At 41.7% G+C, this 13,148-nt stretch overlaps 1 gene segment (V, D, J or C); it reads left to right on the top strand.

Annotated features, from left to right (window-relative positions):
- Nucleotides 1–3,394: 3,394 nt before the first annotated feature.
- LOC122748481 lies at nucleotides 3,395–3,916 on the top strand. The segment is given in 2 exon segments: nucleotides 3,395–3,459; nucleotides 3,585–3,916. Coding segments are annotated over 2 exon segments (378 nt in total).
- Nucleotides 3,917–13,148: the final 9,232 nt, after the last annotated feature.

The following is a 13,148-nucleotide window of genomic DNA, read 5'->3' as shown; positions in this document are numbered from 1 at the left end:
CACTCTGGTAGGTCTGAGGTGATACCTTAGAAGTGTTTTAATTTGCATTTCCCTGATCAATAGTGATCTAGAGCATTTTTTCATGTTATTATAGATAGATTTGTTTAATTGAGTTTTTAAAGTAGAGTCTATTAAGATTTATTTTGATTCTGGTGATAACTCCAGAAAAGGCTATTATTTACTTAAAAAAATTTTATTTTTAATTTATTTGATAAAAGTTCCTAATATGTACATAAGAAGACAATTGCTAGTGAAACTGTACATCTACTTTGTACAAGTGGCTATTCTTTTCACATGTACAAAAATTATCATGTGACTTTTTTCACTTTTTTTCCCTCTCTCCCTTAACTCCCCCCAAGAGATGGCTACCATTAGACACAACTAGGTATGTATGTGTGTGTGTATATACATAGATAGATATATAGGTAGGTAGATAGACAGATAGAGAGAGAGACAGAGAGAGAGACGCACACAGAGAAAGATAGAGAGACAGAAAGAGACAGAGATGGTATTGCTATGGATATGGATATGAATATAGATAAAATTGTACTATGCATACTTCTGTTCATCTGTTCTTTCTGTGGATGCAGACTGGATCTTCCTTTATATGTTTTTGGCACTTAATTTGGCTTGAGTCAGTGGAAAAAGAGATTTAAGGGACTAGTTATGTGTGTTTGGAGGGAGGCCTAGACATTTCAGACTGAGCTTGCTTCTTTGGAATTCTAACCTTGAACTTTACTTTTTAGTTCTGATTAAGTGAATGCCTCAAATGTCCTGAGCAGCAAGAGACAGTATTACTGCCCAATCCTTAGGTGCATTTGGTTTCTAAGCATTAAACAGTATAATGGATAAGACCAATGCCAGAGATTGCTATGATGTACAGAAACTACCAAGAGTGAAATTCAATAAATAAAAGCAGAGGCACAACTTCTCCAAGCAAGATAACAGTTCTTTCAAACAAGTAACAAGGATTTATTGTACAGGTGTGCTACACTAAGCCACAACTAACAATCAATCCGGAATGATAGGAGTCCCATGGCACAAAATCAAGAAGTAGGTAGGTGGAATCTGCATTAAGAGGTGGCATGTCCTTTCGTCAGGGAGGTGTCAAATGGTGGTGAGATGGTAGAGCTAGCAGCACAGTGCTTTGTAGGGAGAGTGAAGTTTCCAGATGATTTCTGCCTTCCTGAGAATGTCAGCAAGTGTCATTCCATCTCTGTTCCTATAGCCTCGGTGCTCAGCATGGTCTGATTACTCAGACTTCTGCCTCATCTTTCTCCTCTTGCCTTTCAGACTATGCATTCACTTCTTTCTCCACAAGGCTCTCATAGTGCAGCAGAAGTCGATGGCGCTAAGAAGAAGGCAAGATAACATTTGATTTGCAGGGGATCTATCTGTCAATAAAATGGGTCAATGGCTGCCTTGTTTAGCCAAAGAGCACAAAATGAAGATGTGATGTCCTTTTGACAAGCACAGAACAAAGAACAGAACAGGGTAGCTGAGGAGATAATCCAATTGATTATAGGGTGGGTGATACCATGGGGTTAAGGACAACATGACTGCTTGCATAGCTGAGGCATTAACGTGATTGGTTAGAAGCTGGGAATGAGGGGTTAGCAACAATTTACTTCTTCCCTCCTGTAACTAAAATTGTTCTTTGTTGAGCCCACCTGCAAGATCAGAGATTGTGGCCTAGATGTCATTGGAGGACAGCTTGGTGCTTTACAGATACTTGGTGGCACAAGGACCAGACTCCCTGGTATCCACCCCATTCCTCAAGGACAGCAATCTTTTTTGAGGCAAGAATAGAATAGTGATTTACCAGAGAACTAGTTTTCTAAACTTAACTCATTCCAGGCCAGCTGAGGTTCTGAATTCTGCTGAGTGACAAGAAACCATGACTTAGTTACAGGACAAAATCACTTGGTTGTAAATCAGATCAAGTACAAATGATACAGACTCAAGCGAATCTTCTCAAAGGACAGTGATGACCACAAACAAGGAAAGCTCCCCTGCCCCTCCCCAGGTCATCAGACCACTGAGGCATGGATGGCCTTTTCCTCCTGCCCAAATCCTTAGGTCAATAATTGAATCAAACAAGTTAGGCAAACGGCAGTCCAGAAGGCCATTCTATCCTTACTCGTGTATACGTTATATATGTTAAAGGATCTTAAAAACCTTTTTTGGGTAAAACACTAAATGCTAAGAAAAATGCTTTTCTCTACAATTCTTTCCAGAGTCTCAGGAAAAGAGCCTTGGAAACATGAGTAATAATTCTGCAATATAAAGGCCTTCCTTGATTAAGTGTACTGAAGGCTGTACCCAAACTTTAACACAAGGTAACTGATCCCTTCCCTCCTCAGCCACGTGAAGTATCTGCTTTTACCCACCTTTCCCCACCGAGAAGGGCAATTGATCTCTTTTGAGGGCAGGAAGTGTCATTGTTTACTTCAGCATTAGTGCAGGAGGGGATGAAGTAATGATTAGGTTTGTCAGCTCTTCCCAGAATGTAATTTACATACTTTGAGCTTTTTCTTGTTCAAAATTGAAAAAAAAAAATCCCTCAAGACCTGTTGGAGGGCGTGGCAGATAGTTCTAGATTGTACGTCTCTCCCTCTCTCCCCAAAGTAGAAATGTTTGGAAAGGAAATTAGGTATAAATTAAATAAAATCATTTTTAGTAAACTAGAAATGACAAATCAGAGAACAGTGTCACTACTGATACTTTCCTTCAATGTCCAGGCAGCTCATGATGGGAGTGTGGCTGGCACCCTGTCCATAGCTTTGGGAGCAGCTCCAGATGTTATGATCTGCATTCTCAATGGCCCACGTTCTTCATTAGTGTAGCAAAAAGTCCCTTCTAACTCTAAGGCCTCTTACCTAGCATGGTCATTGTGGGGCAGCTAGGTGGCACAGTGGAGAGAACTCTGGCCCTGAAGATGGGAGGACCTGAGTGCAAATTCGACCTTTCTTTACTAGCTGTGTGACCCTGGGCAGGTGAATGGGAAATGCAGTTACCTTCTGTCCTCAATGACATTAGGTGGCTTTGGGCATTGGCTCCAGCAGGGGGCACTGTGGGACTACCATGCATGAGTCATGGTGGGTGGTCAGAGCCCAGAGCCCACGCAACCATATCCAGAGTTGGCAGGTGTCTCTGTGTGTTCATTGACATCTACCATGGTGGCAGCTGCTTCCTGGCTATGCCCAGAGGAGTAACCACACAGCCAAGCCACACGCTGTCCCACCATTTGCCAACAGGGACCCTCAACACTGGGGTCAGAGAACTATAGCTGGCAGCAATATTTGCATGAAGGGAGACTCCATCCTCCCAGGATGGGGTGGAGTAGGGGATAAGAAGCAGGGGCAGGAGCCCAGCCCCAGCTCTGGGGCCTCAGGGAGCAGAGGATCTACACCATGGACCCAACTCCTTTTCTCCTCTGGGTGCTCACAGTCTGCCAAGGTTGGGAGGAGGGAATCCCTGTGCTCATGGGGTGTGGAGGGGAGAGCTGGGCATGAAATAAGGAGCCTTGGCAGCGATGCCCCTCTCCCCATTACTGACATTTGTGTCTGTCCTGTTGGTTTCAGGGGTCAGTTCTCAGGCTGTGGTGACTCAGGAGCCATCTCTGACTGTGATCCCGGGAGGAACAGTCACCCTGACCTGCAGCTCCAGCACAGGGGCGGTCACCTCTGGGCACTATCCCTACTGGTTCCAGCAGAAATCTGGCCAGACTCCGAGGCCACTCATCTATAATACCAACAATCTTGTATCAGGTGTCCCTGCCCGGTTCTCAGGGTCCCTGCTTGGGGACAAAGCTGCCCTCACCATCAAGGGGGCCCAGCCTGAGGATGAGGCTGATTATTACTGTATGCTATGGTACAACAGTGGTAACCAGCCTCACAGTAATTGGCTCAGATGAGGAACTGGGACAAAAACTTTCTCTGGCCCAGAAAAGTCCCACATGTGGAAGTTACCCACCATCTCTGGGATGCCCAGCTTCTTGCTTAGGTTAGGTCATGGATGGCTTTCCGTTGACTTCCATGATTTTTGACTTGGCTTGCATATATTTCCCAAGTCAGTCCTGAGAGGGCAGCCTCCAGTGATTGGACCTAAGATGGCCTGGACAGTAACTCTTACACTTCTTTCTACACAGTTTCTGAAACCTTCCAGCTCAATTCATTCTGAAGTCTCCATTCTCATCTCAGGCACAGCAATAGAGTTTGTCTAGTGTCATCAGCAGGTCTCTGTGGGCTAGGGAATCAATGCACTAGCAATTAAAGAGGGGAGAGCCTTGAAACATATTCTCATTCCCAGAGAATGGCACAGAACATATTTCCTTTACATGAGCTTTTAATCAAGTTCTTTATAATAAACATTTTTATTTATAGGTTTTGGTTCCAATTTTTATCCCTCTTTCCCTCCCTCCCTTCCCCCCTTCCTGAGATAGCAAACAATCAGGTCTGGGTTATACATGTATGATTTTTTTTTTTTGCGGGGCGATGGGGGTTAAGTGACTTGCCCAGGGTCACATAGCTAGTAAGTGTCAAGTGTCTGAAGCTGGATTTGAACTCAGGAACTCCTGAATCCAGGGCCGGTGCTTTATCCACTGCGCCACCTAGTATACATGTATGATTATACAAATTATTATCATATTTGTCATTTTGTACAAGAAAACTTGATTAAAAGACAAAAATGAAAGAAAGTGAAAAATAGCATGCTTCAGTCTATTCCATCAATATTAGTTTTTTCTTTGGAGGTAGATAGTATATTTCATCAATAGTCCTTTGGGATTTGTCATGGATCATTGTATTGTTGAGAATAGTCAAGTCATTCACAGTTCCTCATCAAACAGTATTGCTGTCTCTGTGCACAATGTTCTCTTGGTTCTGCTCACTTCAGTTTACATCATTTCATGCATGTCTCTCCAGGCCATTCTAAAGTCATCCTTCTTGTCATTTCTTATATGATAGTTTTTTTAACCATTCCCCAATTGATGGGCATCCTTTGATTTTCAATTGTTATCCACCACAAAAAGAGCTGGTATAAATATTTTTGTACAAATAGGTCTTTTTCTCTTTTTGGGGATATCTTTGGGATATAAACCTAGGAGTAGAATTGCTGTATCATAGGGTTTGCACAGTTTTATAACCCCATGGGCATAGTTCCAAATTGCTCTCAAGAATGGTTGGATCTTGGGGGCAGCTAGGTGGCGCAGTGGATACAGTACCAGCCATGGATTCAGGAGTACCTGAGTTCAAATCCGGCCTCAGACACTTGACACTTACTAGCTGTGTGACCCTGGGCAACTCACTTAAACCCCACTGCCCCGCAAAAAAAAAAAAAAAAAAAAAAAAAAAAAAAGAATGGTCGGATATTTTCACAACTCCACCAACAGTGGATTAGCATCCCAGCTTTCCCATATCCCCTCCAACATCAAATGTTTTCCATTTTGGTTATATTTGCCATTCTGATAGGTGTGAGGTGATACCTCAGAGTTGTTTTAATTTGTATTTCTCTGATCAATAGTGATCTAGACGATTTTTTTTCATATGATTATAGATAGGTTTGTTTAACTGAGTTTTTAAAGTAGAGTCAATTAAGCTTTATGTTGATTCTGGTGAAAACTCCAGAATGGACTATTATCTAATTTTTTGAAAATTTATCTTATTTTTAATTTATTCAATAAAACAAAGTTCTATAATATGTACAAGAAAGAGGATTGCAAATGAAGCTGACCATCTACTATGTACAAGTGACCATTCTTTTCACATGTACAAAAATTATCATGTGATTTTTTTCCTTCCCTCCCTTACCCCCCCAGAGATGGTTACCGTTAGACGCAAATAGGTATGTATGTGTATGTATATACATAGATAGAGACTGAGAGACAGAGAGAGACAGAAACAGAGGTGATGTAGATATGGACATAGATATAGATAAAGATGTAAAATTGTCCTATTCATACTTCTGTTCATCAGTTCTTTCTGTGGGTACAGATAGCATCTTTCTGTATATGTTTTTGGTACTTAATTTGGTTTGAGTCAGTGGAAGAAGAGAGTTAAGGGACTAATTATGTGTGTGTGGAAGGAGGCCTAGACATTTCAGGCTTTAACCTTGCTTCTTTGGAATTTTCACCTTGAAATTTACTTTTTAGTTCTGATTAAGTGAATGCCTCAAATGTCCTGAGCAGCAAGAGGCATCAAAGACATGAGACAGTCATCACTGTCCAATCCTTACGTGTGTTTGGTTTCTAAGCATTATACAGTGTAATGCAGAAGACCGATGCCAGAGATTGATGTGATGCACAGAAACTGCCATAAGTGAAATTCAATAAATAAAGCCTGAGGCACAACTTCTCCAAGCAAGATAACATTTGATTTACAGGGGCTCTATCTGCCAATAGAATGGGTCAATGGCTGCCTTGTTTAGCCACAGAGCACAAAATGAAGATGCGATTTCCTTTTCATAAGCATAGAACAAAGAACAGAACAGGGTAGCTGAGGAGATAATCCAATTGATTATAGGGTGGGTGATATCATGGGGTTAAGGACAACATGACTGGTTACATAGCTGAGGCATTAACGTGATTGGTTAGAAGCTGGGAATGAGGAGTTAGCAACAATTAACTTCTTCCCTCCTGTGACTAAAAATGTTCCTTGCTGAGCCCACCTGCAAGATCAGAGATTGTGGCCCAGCTGTCCTCAGAGGATAGCTTGGTGCTTTACAGATACTTGGTGGCCCAAGGACCAGACTCCCTGGTGTCCACCCCATTCCTCAAGGACAGCAATCTTTTTAGGAGACCATGCTGTTATTCCATTCATTATGAAATGGAAATCACACGCCCATGCACTCTTCTTGGGAAGCAAAGAATTTTCAGGCCGTTTTGCCACAAGAGAGTAACTGGTGGACTATTTGGTGCCCCAGAAATGGAAAAGCCAGTGGTATTTGAATATGAAAATAACGCCTCTGCAAAGACTTCAGTGGACTGATGTTGAGTGACGTACACTGAATCAGAAGAACATTGTGCACAGTCGCAGTGGCATTGTGCCATGATCAACTGTGATAGACGTAGCTCTTCACAGCGGTAGACAAGATCCCTAGTTCCCTAGGACTCTTACTGGAAAATGCTCTCCACATGCAGAAAAAAGAACTGTAGCCTCTGAATGCCCATTGAACCCCATTTCTTCATTTGTTGTTGGGTTTTTGCTTCGCATTTGAGGTTTTGCCTTTTCTTCTGAATCTCCTTTTGCAACATGACTAAAGTGCATCATTGTTTAATATGGTTGTACAGATGGTACCTCAATCAGATTGCTTTCTGTCTTGGGGAGTAGGTTTGGAAGGGATGGAGGCAGAGCAATATGGGGCCCAAAATCTTATAAAAACAAATGTGGAAAAGTATCTTTACATGGAACTGGAAAAAATAAAATACTATTAAGATTTTTTTTTGGTGAGGCAATTGGGGTTAAGTGTCTCATCCAGGGTTATAGCTAGTAATTGTTAAGTGTTTGAGGCTGGATTTGAACTCAGGCCCTCCTGAATCCAGGGCTGGTGCTTTATCCACTGCACCACCTAGCTGCCCCAACATTTAAAAAAAAAGACAAAAACCACCTTTTTTGTCATGTAATACAAACATGTGTAATGACTGTGTTTTACAAATTATTTTGGGACTAGGCTGGGATTCCTAAAATACTGCTACTTAGAAATGAATGTCTATTGCACCAGTTTGGCAGGAAGCATTTATTATTAATTCATATCACATATTAATAAAGTATTGCACATGTGTCTCCTTGACTTCCCATGATTTACATGCCTAAACCATTACATACCCTGCTCGAAGAGAAGCAGCAATGGGGCAGAGACAGAGAGTTAGAAAGAGAGAGAGAGAGAGAGAGAGAGGGAGAGAGAGAGAGAGAGAGAGAGAGAGAGAGAGAGAGAGAGAGAGAGAGAGAGAGAGAATGTGACAGACAGGCAGAGAGAGCACCTCGTGTCCCCCGGAATTTTTATCCTCTTTTTGGTAGAGGCGAGTCACAACACATTTATGTAAGATAATTGGTTAGAGTCATTCAGCTCCATTGATTGACATGACTTGTAGGGTGGTCTAGACAACAAATTACAACCAGCTAGGTTCCTTTCTTCCCCTAGCTCATCAGAAAGGTCAATCTGCATTCCTTTTGTTAAGCTGAAGTCTTATCCCAGGTTGGTTTAGGGGTGGGGGAGAGCAGCTAACACTCATATGTCTGGGTTTCTCCGAGAAATTCATTATGAATAATTATTTTCTCACATGACCAACTGATTTGGTGTGCTCTCTTCTGATTACTTAAGTATCCTCCTAAATCTTTTGCTACACTTGAAGTGACCTTTGTAACTTTGATAGAAATTCCATCCAATGTGTATCATAGGTTATTATTGTATAAAAATATTTTGTGACCTATAATTAAAAAAAAATTTAAGTGAAAAAGGAATATGAATTTTTATTTCATTATTTAATCATCAGTAGTACCTAAGATACAATAAACATTCAAAAATTAACAAGTGATCACTGAATTCAGTAACAGTCGAATACTGTATGGTTGGTATAGATACAGAGAAGAAGTGGGCCATCCAAACTCAGTTGCCAGCTCAATGCTTTAACATCTAATGGCCTTGGCTGAGGTGATTAAAACAGATCCTACAAAGTGGATGACTCATTGTGCCAGGTCCCAGGTAGTACAGATTTTTGATAATAAGATATTAGTTACTTAGATATTAATAAGGCCACCTAGGCCACTGTTGACTTTTTCTTGTTTTGTTTTTGTCATTCAGTCATTTCAGTCACGTCCAACTCTTCAGGACTCCATTTGGGGTTTTCATGGCAAAGATACTGGAGTAATTTGCCATTTCCTTCTCCAGCTCATCTGCAGATGAGGAAAATGAAGTAAAGGGAGGAATGACTTGCCCAGGGCCACATGGCTTCTTAAGTATCTGAGGCTAGATTTGAACTCTATGAGTCTTTCTGACTCCAGACCCAGGCTCAACTGTAAACTGAAGATCACAATAGTATTTATTTCACAGGGCTTTTGTGAGAATAAAATGAGATAACATTTGTAAAGTGCCTGGCAGATTGTAGGCATTTCCCCTTCCCCTGTAAAATGAAGGGGGTTAGACATAAAGATCTTCCCATCTTTCCATCTATGATCTTCCTTTTTTTTTTTGCTCTTTTTCTTAGGTGATCCTTTATCAGTCGTGTATTTCATCTTTCTAATCATTGGAAAGCTGGACAAATATATTTGTAAATAATGAATATATCACTTTAGATTATGTTTTACTCAGTGCAGTAAAAGATCAGCTCCTTGAGGACTGATCATTTTTGTCTGTTCACCCAGTGCCTGAAACAGTGCCCAACAAAGACTACATTCTTTTTGTTTTTAGTATGTTCTTAATAAATGCTTGTTGAATTAAATTGAAACTTCTGGTTTTTGTCAAGTGCAAAGACTTCAAACTTCAGGCCTTATGGTTCCTTACAAGATGTTCAGGGCTCACAACTGTGAGACTAAAATTGGATATTAGATCATAAATCTACCCTACTTAACCTTTCCCTTAATTTATCTCCCAGACTCGTAAATGGAAGAAGCTTCTGGTTTTCTAGATAGACCTTTTATTGTATGGTAGTCACAAGGTGATGTTGATTAGAAGGATAGGAAAGTAGAAATATAATACAAATCGTCTTAAGTCTAGGCTTAGTCTATATTCTGTATAAAACTCACCAAAAGCGGAAGGCCACCTTTGGGGCGAGAGACCGAGTCAAGCGCGTGCTGTTAACCGAGAGTCGGGTGGAGTCAAACTCCAGTCTGTGTCTGTCTGTGCAGTGCAGCCAGGAGACCAGCGGAGCAGGAAAAAAGGCCCCACTTCCGTTCTCTCCTTGCCTTTTAAGCTCGCACCCCGGAAGTCGAGTGCTGAGCAGGCAATCTGGCCTGCTTCGCAGGCAGACTGGTGTGCATAGCTCATGCTGTTGGTCTCCTCCCCAAAAGGGTGGTCCTAAAAAAAACTGGCGTCTCTCCATTATCTAACCGACTGTTAAAACTTTTTACCACATTCCCCCCTTTTGTTCCTCAAGACTAGGGCAGGATGCCCCTTCTCTCTCAGAAACCTACCGGGGAATAACATGGACTGTCTCCAGTGGCTGCCCCCAATGCCTTGACAGGTCACCCACATGTTGATCTAAGATCATAGGTTAGCATCATTCAGCTCCATTGATTGACATGACTTGGGGGCTGGTGTTGATGACAAATTACAGCCATCTAGGTGTGTTTCTTCCCCTAGCTAATCAGAAAGGTCAATCTGCATTTTTTGTTATTTCATACAGCACAATAATATTCCACTCCCATCATAGAGCAGAGCTTGTTTAGCCATACCCGGTGGATGGGTATTCCTTTGAATGCCTACTATTAGACACAAAAAAGGTCAGCTTGGAGGTGTCTACACTTCACTCAGACCAAACCTCAGCCCCTAGAGTCTTGTCTGAGGTTGCTCTAAAAAACATCCAAATAATGCCATAGGACAAGACCTGGAGCAGCAAAACCCACAGAAGAATGTGTTGAAATCATCTTCTAACCAAGAACGGCTTGGAAGGTCGGAAGGAGGGAGCTGCTGTGCTGATACAGGAGCAGAGCCCAACCCCACAGTCACCCTGACACAGATCCAGTCCCAGGAAGGCCTCACCAGAGGAGACCCCCAGAGCCTCTGAATCAGCTGAAGCACCAGTGTTGTCTGGAACTAAGCTTACAGTCTGGTGAGTGGGCTGAGCCCTGGGCAGGGGGTATATTACAAGGGTCTCTGCTGGTGCTGCGCAAGAATTTGGGTTTTTCACCCCTGCTGGGAACCAGGGGGTAGGCTTGAGTAGCAGTGGCCCAGGTGGGGGAGGGGCACAGGCTCCTCAGAGGTGACAATCACAACACACAAAGCTGGTTGATTAGCAAGTTGGCCTGGGGTCATCTACAGAACAGGGAACAGATCAGGTGAGTGAAGAACCTGATCCTCCTTAAATCATACCACCTGGGACTTCTTAAGCTTGGGATACTGCAGCCTGGAAACAGTGCCCCACTTTAAGGAGCTAAAAGCCAAGTAAAAGAAAGGCAAGATGAGCCGACAGAGAAAGGTGAAGACCATAGAAAGTTTCTTCAGTGACAAGGAAGACCAAGGGGCACCCTCAGAGGAAGATGTCAGCATCAGGGCTCCTATATCTAAAGCTTCCAAGAAAAATATGAATTGGTCTCAGGGCATAGAGGTGCTCAAAAAGGACTTTGAAGATAGAGTTAGAGAGGAAGAGGAAAAAATGGAAAGAGAAATGAGGGGGATGCAGGAAAGACACGAGAAAAAGGTCAACATCTTGAAAAGCCAAATTGACTGAATGGAAAAGAAGGTACAAAAGCTCTCTGATGAAAATAATTGCCTAAAAATTAGGATTGAACAAATGGAAGCTAGTGACTTTATGAGAAGCCAAGACACAATAAAGCAAATCCAAATGAATAAAAAATAGAGGGCAATGTGAAATATCTTCTGGGAAAACCTATGTAATAAATCCTACCCATTGCTTTCAAATCTGTGCAGCATTTCTGTGCTTCCTTCTTGGTTTTCTTTTGCTCTCTGCTGTGTACTTTTCACTTCATTATTTTTCTCCCACCCTCCCCCCATACCCTAAAGAAGGCTGCAATTAAACATGGATATATTTATAGATACACAGCCATTGATACACACACGGAAGACCACACTATGCTTCTTTCCACTCATCATCTGTCCAAGTCTTTCTGTGCCTTTCCAAGTCAACCAGCTCATCATCTCCTACACCACAGCAATATTCCAATGCAATCGCATCCTCTCTGAGAGGTTGTCCATGAACTTTCCTCCAAATTTTCTGCATTCCTTCTATTCTTGGCTACATAGGTTTTATTTATTCAAGAACAATTTTAACTTAAAATAATCAAACATCCATTTTACACTTCACTGATGCTCTTACCTTATAACATTGCTGAAACGATTTCCCTTGCATCTTTTTTCTGGTTTCTGAAGAAAATTTATGGCATCTTATAGCAAAACAACTGATTAAGAAGAACGATTGAGGGTAGAAAATTAAGAATCATTCTGCTACCTGAAAGCCAAGACCAGAAAAAGAACTTAGCTATTTTATTTCAAGAATTTTAAAAGAAAGCTGTCTAGACCTTTGAGAACAATAGGCCAAAGTGGAAGTAGAAAGAATGCACCAATCAGCTCCTGAAAGAAACACCCAGGGGCAGCTAGGTGGCCCAGTGGATAGAGCACTGGCCCTGGAGTCAGGAGTACCTGAGTTCCAATCCAGCCTCAGACACTTAACACTTACTAGCTGTGTGACCCTGGGCAAGTCACTTAACCCCAATTGCCTCACTAAAAAAAAAGTTTTTAAAAGAAACCCCCAAGTGATAATCCCCACTAACATCTTAGCTAAAATCCAGAGATTTCAGCTTACAGAAAAAAAAATATTGCCAGAAGCCAACAGGAAAGCAATCAAGATCTAAGGAGGACACCTATCAGATTGGCTAATATTACAAAAAAAGGAAAATAATAAATGTTGGAGAAGCTGTGGAAAAATTGGAACACTCATGCGTTGCTGGTGGAGCTGTAAACTGATCCAACCATTCTGGAGAGCAATTTGAAACTATGCCCAAAGGGCCATGGGACTGTTCATATCCTTTGACCTAGTGGTACCACTGCTAGGTCTGTATCCCAAAGACATCATAGAAGAGGGAAAAGGACCCACATGTACAAAAATATTTATAGAAGCTCTCTTTGTGGTGGCAAAGAATTGGAAATCGAGGGAATGCCCATCAATTGGGGAATGGCTAAACAAGTTGTGGTGTATGGATATAATGGAATACTATTGTGCTATAAGAAATGATGAGCAGGAAGAGTTCAGAGAAACCTGGAAGGACTTAAATGATCTGATGCTGACTGAGAGGAGCAGAACCAGGAGAACATTGTACACAGTAACAGCAACATGGTGTGATGAACAATAGGGATAGACTTGGCTCTTCTCATCATTGCAATGATCCAAAACAGTCTCATGATAGAAAATGTTCTCAAGATCCAGGAAAAAGAATTGTGAATTATGAATGCAGATTGAACCATACTGTTTCTACTTT

This window comes from Dromiciops gliroides, chromosome 3 (assembly GCF_019393635.1).
Source record: "Dromiciops gliroides isolate mDroGli1 chromosome 3, mDroGli1.pri, whole genome shotgun sequence".
Taxonomy (NCBI): Eukaryota; Metazoa; Chordata; class Mammalia; order Microbiotheria; family Microbiotheriidae; genus Dromiciops; species Dromiciops gliroides.
Note: the sequence above shows the minus strand (reverse complement) of the source record. Positions and strands in the feature narration are given on the sequence as shown.